This window comes from Galeopterus variegatus, unplaced genomic scaffold (genome assembly GCF_000696425.1).
Source record: "Galeopterus variegatus unplaced genomic scaffold, G_variegatus-3.0.2 Scaffold2395, whole genome shotgun sequence".
NCBI classification, from domain to species: domain Eukaryota; kingdom Metazoa; phylum Chordata; class Mammalia; order Dermoptera; family Cynocephalidae; genus Galeopterus; species Galeopterus variegatus.
The window spans coordinates 76,763-85,750 of record NW_007728506.1 but is presented as its reverse complement, the minus strand read 5'-3'; the positions used below and the strand labels follow the sequence as shown (position 1 = coordinate 85,750).

At 42.0% G+C, this 8,988-nt stretch overlaps 1 protein-coding gene across 1 annotated transcript in view; it reads left to right on the top strand.

Moving 5' to 3' along the window:
* Positions 1 to 2,479: 2,479 nt before the first annotated feature.
* The window catches only part of XRN2 (5'-3' exoribonuclease 2), a gene marked incomplete at its 3' end in the record, with an annotated part of 78,444 nt that continues 71,935 nt past the window's right edge, over positions 2,480 to 8,988 (top strand). Inside the window, exon 1 of the mRNA XM_008581566.1 lies at positions 2,480 to 2,725. Coding sequence (XP_008579788.1) covers positions 2,651 to 2,725 — 75 coding nt within the window. The remainder of the gene's footprint in view (positions 2,726 to 8,988) is intronic.

Below are 8,988 nucleotides of genomic sequence, written 5' to 3'. Positions count from 1 at the left end.
CCTGTTTTCCTGATTGCTTGTAAAAGTTGTATAAGTCCCATAGAATGTCAGGATTGGGGGACACAAAGGGAGGCCACTTGTTTTGATTAAGTTATAGTTGGGCCATTCCCGAGTGGAGAGTTTAATGAATTGTTTTGGCTTGATGTTTGGGGGGAGTCAGCAGGGAGAGGCAAGGCACCCCCCCATGAGAATGGAGGAGTAAGTACCAGCTCCGAAGGGGCATCTCTGCTTTGGATGGGGTACCGAGAAATCTCAAACCCCGGAAGTGGTCATCACCAGTTTCCTGGTGGTTGAGGGACCCCAAAGGGCTGTAGAGCTGAGGGATGCCCAGCGCCCAGACTCGCAAATGCCTGGAGGGCAGAAACGAAAACCCCACAGCGAATGAGAGGGAGTGGGAAAGGGTAACCTCTTCTCACCTTGGCCGAATCCTGGAGAAAGAGAGAGAATGAGAGAGAGAGAGAGAGAGAGAAGGGCCGGGCTGAGTGTCATCACTGGTGTGGGCTCCGGGCAAAGGGCAGAGAAACGATGGGGTCCCACTAGGAGTGGGGAAACCCTATCTGAGTCATGGCACCAATGAAAGGAAAAGCCCCAGCCTGAGAGTGAAAATAAAACACAACAGGAGACAGGGACTCAACCAAAGCATACTAGGCAGCCAAAATGAAAAAGCCAGCTGCCCTCTCAGAAGTGGGAGCAGCAGCAGGGAGAGTTGGGCTGGGCCTTTTATATCGTTAGGCTGAGCTGGAGTGTTCCTATTGGCTAAGAAGGAAGGGGAGGGAAGTGAGTGGGGTTTAAGCTGAGTTGAGATTTTTCTATAGGTGGAGAAATTTGCACACGCAGGAAGGGGATGTGGTGGTCAGGAAGAAGGGGGAGGGTTTTTTTTTGTGATTCTCAGAAAACGTGCTGTTCTAGGGAACCAAAACTCTCTGCAGCCATTTTGGTGTTCCTCCTGTCCGCCCGCCACCGCCTTAGACATCGGCTAAAACATAATTGCTTAACAATAAGTGAGAGAGAATGAAGACAGACTTGGTATTAGAAAGTTAATACTAGGTGTGGGCTGTCAAAGTGAGGCTCTACTAGATTGTTAAATTGCCAAAAATCTTTAAAGTGGAACATGCTAATAAAATTGAGGCTTCTTCAAGGCACAGTGTGAAACACATCAGATAACCATACAATGGGTAACGCTTGGGGGCTGTCTTACATTCCTTAAGGTTCAAAGTTCAAATATTCTGGGCAAGCCTCTGAATGGCTCATCTTGGCCAGCTGCCTATCCCTGCATCAACTGCCTATGCTGTGTGTGTTCCTATAAGAACATAGCACCTTCCAGGGGAACCAAATACTTGAGGACGGGCAGTTTCCAGGTAAAATGAGGAATTTCACCATAAATGTAATACTCTGGAATAGCTTTGGCTATCCTTAAATATGGGATACCCACTTCTCTAATTTCCTCACTAGCAGTTAAACAGTGTCTTCAGACCACAGAGGAGGGGCAATGAGTGTTGCCTGCTGGGTAATAAGAGAAATACTTTCACATAGGCCTCTTGAGGTGAGCCTTTAGGATTGAGTGTGACTTGTCAAGCCAACAGGGGATTCTAGGAAGAAAGACTTGAGCAAATGGACATAAAACCTCCTCTTCCAGACACCTCTCCTTTCATATGCTGAAAAAAAATGCAGCGAAGCCATAAGAAAACAAAAGAAAAGTATCATGTTAGTGCAAGAACAGGAGATTAAATCATCTCTACTTGAACTGAAACACAAGCTGTGTGAGTAAGCGAGCGACTTAACCCCTCTACAACCTGGCTCTTTTATCTATTACACTAGGATGATAATAGTACACTCAGAAGGTTCAAGTGATTAAACGAGATAATCGGTTAGTCAATGCCTTAGCATATTGTAAGCGCTCAATAAATGCTGGAGAGCGATATTAACAATTATTTTATACTTGTAAGTGTAGCTAGACGGTTGCATTGTATGCTAAATGCCAGACAGATTCTATTCTGTAATTACTTAAAATGTAACTAATTTATGCAAACCAGTCATTATTGTAAAATTCTTTAAAATGATCTTTTTCGTCGTCATACCGTGGCACAAAACCTGGAGAAACCAGGAAATGGAAATAACCAGCTTAGATGCTCTGATTCTACTCCAGACTGAGGTGGATGAGAAAGGAAGTAAAATAAGACACGCTCTTTCGAAGAGGAGGTGACCAAACGGGCAAGGAAGAGCTCCCCCGAGGGCTGCTGAGCAAGTTCCGTCCCGGGGGAGCCCGAAGACTGGGGAAGTGACATCCCAGAGGAGTCGCACCGAAGGCGTCGCCCGGGAGCCCCCGCGACTGAGACGGACTTCGGGGCTGCGACCACTGAAAATGAGCGCACCGAGCGAGACCAGCTGCAACCTTCACCACCCCGTCCAGGTAGGGCCCCGGTTTCCACAACCAGGCGGGTCAGGCCAGGCAATCACCTGCTTGGCGCTGAGGTCTTAGCCTAGCGCAGCCTCCTTCCCAGCATCCCCGGCGGCGCCGCTGTGACATCACTTCCGGTCGCCGGTGCGCACGTGGGAGGAAGTACCCCGTGGCCGTGGCCGCCGCTCCTCCCTGTCTCTGTGGTTACGCTCCTCAGCCGGCCGGGCCGCCGCCTCCAGCTGTGGTGCCGCTATGGGAGTCCCGGCGTTCTTCCGCTGGCTCAGTCGCAAGTACCCGTCCATCATTGTCAACTGCGTGGAAGAGAAGGTGAGGAGGAGCCAGGCGACTCCCACGCTGGGGCCGAGGGTGCCGGCGCTTCTAGGCCGCGGACCTCGGGGCTCACCGCCTATCCCCGGGGAGGCTTGCAGGAGCTCGCGCCGCCTTGCCACACCGCTGGCAGCCGCTGCCCGACACGCGGTCAGAAGCCGGCGCTCGGATTCGGGGCCTGGGGAGCGGACGCGGCCGGGGACGAGCAGGGTCCGAGCTAGCGGGAGGGCCGATCCTCCTCTGCCCGCTTTTTCCGGGACCGGAAGGCCCCGCCCACGGCTTTGTTTCCTTTCGGGACCGCGCATTTTGGGTCTCGGAAGGGGCCCAAAGGCAGTTGAGCCACACTTGCCAGGTTAGCTGAGTTAACTGGTTAGGTTTGCGCGATCCCAGGCTTTAACAGCCTTGTAGAGTAATCCCTGGTGGCGAGCTTCTGTTGTTTACTGTTCGTGCCTTAAAGGTTTTTTTCCAGTGTGCGAGGCCATCTGTTGCTCCTCTTAGACCTTACTCTGAAAGCAGCATGTTAGAAAGACCTAGGACAAGGTAGAAGTCTTAAGTGCCATCTTCCCCACGTGCCCCAACTGCTGGACAGCATGCTCGTTAAAATTTTCAAGATTTCTGGATGCACTCAAACTATACACTTATTGTTAGTTGTTTAATAAGTAGGTAGACTTTCGGCCATTCCTGAGTTGTGCTTTTATCGTTTCTGTGATACTGTCCGGGTTCGATTTTTGTGTTCTTAATTAGAATATCTGCATTGGGGAGGTTCAGAGGCATATGCCATCCTCACTCCTTGGTTTTGAAGAGAGCACCCGCCTGTCACTGTGAACTTCTTTTGCTTAGATTGGTAAGATCTTGATTTTTAGTTTCTTAGCTTCTATCGAAGGAGAAACCAAAAGTCTTGTTTTGGTGACATTCCCAGTGCTTGTGTTTTTCTTAAAGAGAAACTGCTAAGCTGAATGCTATTTTCTTTGTTGGTAAACTTTTATCAAACTTTATAAACTTTATTTGTACGTGTTTTAAACAAATATAAAGCAACAATTCCTTGCTCTACCCCTTCCCATCCCATTTCTCCTCTCCAGAGTCAACCACTTTTAACTATTTTGGTTCTATTTCTAAATATGCTTATACTTGATTTATCAGTTTTAGGTCAATCTGTTGGATTCTAGCTATGGTAGGAGAGGATTTAGTCACTTATCCAGCACTCCCATTCTAATATAGTAAATCGCTATTTTTATTTCTAATATTGGTAAATTTTGTAACTTTAAGTGATAAGCCTTTATTATTACATCACTTGTATAAAGTATCCCTTGACTTACTACTTTCTAAGTTTGGTGTTCGCTTTCCTACTCCTACTCCCCTTACCCTTCACCTCAAGTTTGTCAGCTGTACTTTTGCGTTGTTGACATCCAAAATTAAATTGCCTATACAGTTTTTTGTATAGGGCTTTGGCTATACAGGTTTGTTTTGAAAACGGAAAAACGAAATAGTACTGTTGATTGTTGTTACTGTGCAGATTCAGGTTGTGTGAGTTTTCTGAATTATCATAGGCCCCCAAATATCTCCATTCTACTTTTATTCAAATGAATGACCATTAGCTAGGCATAGAATTCAAGTTTGAAAATTAGTTTTCCTAAAAACTTTGAAAGCATTGTTCTTTTGTGTTCTGTCATCTAGTATTGTTGATGACAAATTCAGTGTTACTGTGATTTATTTAACCAACACTTACATAGTGTATCATGTACCAGGCACTGTCCTGATTGCTACAGATAATTTGTTAGATCCTCATAACAATCTCATGACTACTACTGTTTATTGTTGTTGTTATTATTATTATTATCATCATCATCATCATTATCACATTTGTTAGATCCTCATAACAATCTCATGACTACTACTGTTTATTGTTGTTGTTATTATTATCATCATCACCATCATCATTATCATTGACTACTACTGTTTATTGTTGTTGTTATTATTATTATTATCATCATCATCATCATTATCACAGATGAGAAAACTGAAACACGGAAGGGTTGAGTAACATACCCAAGGTTACTTAGCTAATGTCGGAGCCAGTGTGGAAACCAGGAAGGCCATGCTCTTAATTTTTATGCTCTTCTGTTTTATTCTTTTATTGACCAATTTTGAGTTTTAAAAGATCTTTATCCTTGATAGTGTAAACTTTCATGATTATGTACCTAGGCATAGATTTTATTTTAAATTTAAATTCATTTTGATCAGTACTTGGCTGACTCTTTGAGTCTGGAGTCTTGTGTTCTTAAGGCTTAGGAAAAGCGTTTGATTATTTCTTGACCTCTTTCTCTTCCCTCTGCAAACTGGGTACTGATCCTCTTAGACTGATTCTTTTTCTTTTCTATCTCATTCTCTAGCTGTCTTTCCCTGTCTCATCCCCTACCCCTTTTGCAACTTTATTGAGGTATAATTGACATAAAATAAACGCACATATTTAAACTATACAATTTCATACAATGTACTCATCCATGAAACAAATCATCACCACCCTCAAGACAATGAACATCATTTCTAAAACATTCCTTCTGCCTCTGTGTAATTCCTCTCTACTAACCCACTGTTTTTAATTGGTTATACCATTTTACTTTGACACCAGCAGCATAGGAGAGTTCTAGGTGCTCCATTTACTCACCAACACTTAGTATGATTAGTCTTTTTGGCTTTAGATATTGTAGTGTAGTGTTGTCTTATTGTGGTTTTAACTTGTATTTCCCTAATGACAGATGATGTTGAGCATCTTTCAGGTGCTTGCCTTCCATAGGTTTTCTTGGGAGAGGTTTCTGTTCAGATATTTTGCCAGTTTTTAAACTGGGTTGTTTGTCCTATTAATGAATTGGAGAGTTTGTTACATATTCTAGATGGAAGTCCCTAGTTTAAAATATCTTTTGCAAAAATATTCTCTTAATCTGTGGCTTATCTATTTACTTTTTAACAGTGTCTTGAAGAACAAACATTTTTAGGTTTTAATGAAGTCTGATTTATTTATTTATTTATGTTCTTGCTTTTTGTCTTGTACTTAAGAAATCTTTACCAAAGCCAAGGTCACTAAGCTCTTCTCCTATGCTTTCTTAGAGAAGTTTTATAGTTTTAGTATATTCTATGGTTTCTGTTTTTAGTCTTTTAATGTAGTGAATTACATTGATTTTTATATGTTATACCCACCTTGCATTCCTTAGATAAACCCCACTTGGTCATTTTATATAATGTTGGATTCAGTTTGCTCACGTTTTGTTGAGAATTTTTACATTTATATTTAGGAAAGATATTTGTCTGTAGCATTCTTGTAACATCTTTGTCTAGTTTTGATATCAGAATAATGTTGGCCTCAGATTTGGTTGCAATGTATACCCTCTTCAATTTTCGGGAATAGTTTGTATGGAATTGGCTTAATTTCTTCCTTAAATATTTAATAGAATTCATGAGTAAATTCTAAAAACAGATCCTGAAAAAAATAAAAATAAAGAATTCACCATTGAAGCCATTTGGGACCTGGGCTTTTGTGGGAAGTTCTTTAGCTACAAATTCAATTTCTTTAATAGATATAGAACTATTCAGGTTATCTATTTCTTTTTGGATGAGCTTTTGTAGTTTGTATATTTCATGCATTTTGTCCATTTCATCTAAGCTGTCAAATTTGTTGACATAAAGTTGTTCATAGTATTTCCCTATTATCCTTTTAATATTAGAATTTGTGGTGATGTCACCTCTCATTTCTGACACTGGAACTTTTTGTCTTCTCTCTTTTGTTCTTTTATCAGTCTGACTAGACTGTTCTCAACTAGCTTTTGGTTTCATTGATATTCTCTATTGTTTTCCTGTTTTCTATTTCTTTGATTTTGTCCTTATTTTTATTATTCTTTGTTATGCTCACTTTGGATTTAGCTTGCTTTTCTTTTCCTTGTTAAGATAGGAACTGAGGTCATTGTTTTGAAACATTTTCTCTGATAGATGTTGAGTGCAGAAAATTACCTTCTAGATATTGTTTGAGCTATGTGCCATAAATATTGACATGTTGTACTTTCGTTTTTATTTAGATAAAAATATATTCTAATAGTCCCTTTGCCTATTGGTTATTTAGAAGAGGGCTACTTAATTTTCAATATATGGGGGATTTTCCAGATATTTTTTCTGTTATTGATTTCTAATTTAATTCCCTTGTCAGAGAACATACTTTGCATAATTTGAATCCTTTTAAAGTTTGTCAGACTCTTTTATGGCCCAGAATATGGTCTCCGTAAATGTTTCATGTAGACCTAAAAGGGATATATATGTTCTGCTAATGTTGGGTGTGGTGTTCCATAAATGTTATCATGTGGATTGAAAGGACATAGAAGATTTGAACAATGCTTACTGATTTTTCTATCTCCTTTTTCTAGTAATTATAGATGTGGGTGTGAAAATCTCAAGTATAATTTTTGGAAATTTCTGTTTCTCTGTTCAATTTTATTGATTTTGCTCCTCTCATTTTGAAGTTCATAGACACTTAGAGACATGATTGTTCTGTCTTTTTGACGAATATACTTCTTTGTTGTTATGAAATGACCTTGTTTATCATTGGTAATATTCTTTGCTCTGAAATCTACTTTATTTGATATTAATATAGCCAGTTCTTTTGACTAGTGTCATTCTTTTAGCATGTTTGCATCTTTATATTTAAAGTGGATTTTTTTTTAGGCAATATACTTGCTTTTTTATAGTTTGACAATTTCTGCCCCCTTTTCTTATTGGGGTAAAATATACATAACAAAGAATTTATCGTTTTAACTGTTTTTAAATGTATGCTTTAGTGGAACCAAGTATATTCACAGTATTGTGCCACCATCACCACTGAAAGGACGCACGGATGAAGGAAGCACGCAAGATCCAGGCTGACAGTTCACCAGAGAAGTTGCACTTTATTCAGGGACTGCGCGTATATTTATAGAGAGCTGCGTTCCGGGTTTGGATAAGGAGTGGACAGGGCGATAGCTGATTGGACGGGGCAGGGCGGGGGGTGAGCGTTCACCTGTGACTGGTTGAGGTTTGGCGCCGGCGGGCTTTTACTGTGGAGAAGAACCTGGAAGGGCGCCGTATTGCCAGGGAGTGCCTTCCCCCTCTGCTTGAGTGCCCACGGTATCCTTACATTCCTCCCTTTTTCCTCTGTTGTGGGAATGGGTTGTCGTAATCTCCAAGCTGCTTCCTGCTGAACAGGGGCATAGTGGGGAAAGAGGAATTGGGAGGAGACAGGAGACCCACCATTAGGCCCCAGAGAAAAGCAGAATATACAGTGATTTCAAAGGGGGAAAACTCTAGAAAAGTTCCCTGAAGCCACAGGTCAGTTATTTGCTGAGTCCAGGGTGTGTAGGAGGTTGTAGGGGAGAGCATCCAGGCGTCTGCGGCCAATACTTCCAGGAACAGGGACCATTGGCGATGTAGATCCATTTAACAGCGGGTTAGCCGGTCCGATGAAGAGCGGGTAGGATCCTCGGTGGCCAGGAGCTGGTAATTTCTAAGTAAAAGCTGGTTAAAAGTTTGGTTAGAAATTCTTCCAAATTGAGTTTGAATGAGTTTTATAATGCAGGGCGGAAAAAGACAGGCTGTAAATATAACAGCGAGGGGTCCTAATATTGGCCATACCCAGGTGAGAAGTGAGCCTTGGAAAAAAGAGGAGAAAGGATCAGGGCGGTTGGCTCTGAGGTCTGAGGCTAGGTTGGTGAGTTTGACAATATTGGTTTCTACTAGTCCTGATTCATTGATATAATTAGCAACATTCTTCCTGGATGAAGATGCAAGTGCTGCCCTTTTCTGCCGTGAGGAGGTCTAATGTGCGGCGGTTTTGTAGGGTAACTTTAGCTAGGGAGGTGATTTGTCTTTGTAAGGCAGATAGAGATTCAGCTGTGGAGGTGAGGGCCTTTTGTAGTTTGTTATTAACATCTTTTACCGCCCATAGAGTGTGTCCCAAGGCCCCGCCGACAGGCCGGTTGCAACAATTGATGTTGTTAAAGACATTCCCACTAGGACTGGGAGAAAAGCGGCTCGACGCTGTCTTGGGGGTGGATGGAAAAGGTGGAAAAGCTCTGCGCGGGAATAGAAAGTTAGTTGGGGAACAACAGTGACTAGGTAGCAAGGGACGGAGGTATTAGGAAAGATAAAAGTGGAAAGGGTTCCATTACACCAAAAAAAAGTCCCTGGTGGGGACGTTGTGTGGCTTGTGATGGTGGAATTTTTAGTGCAACGGAATGAAGAATGGG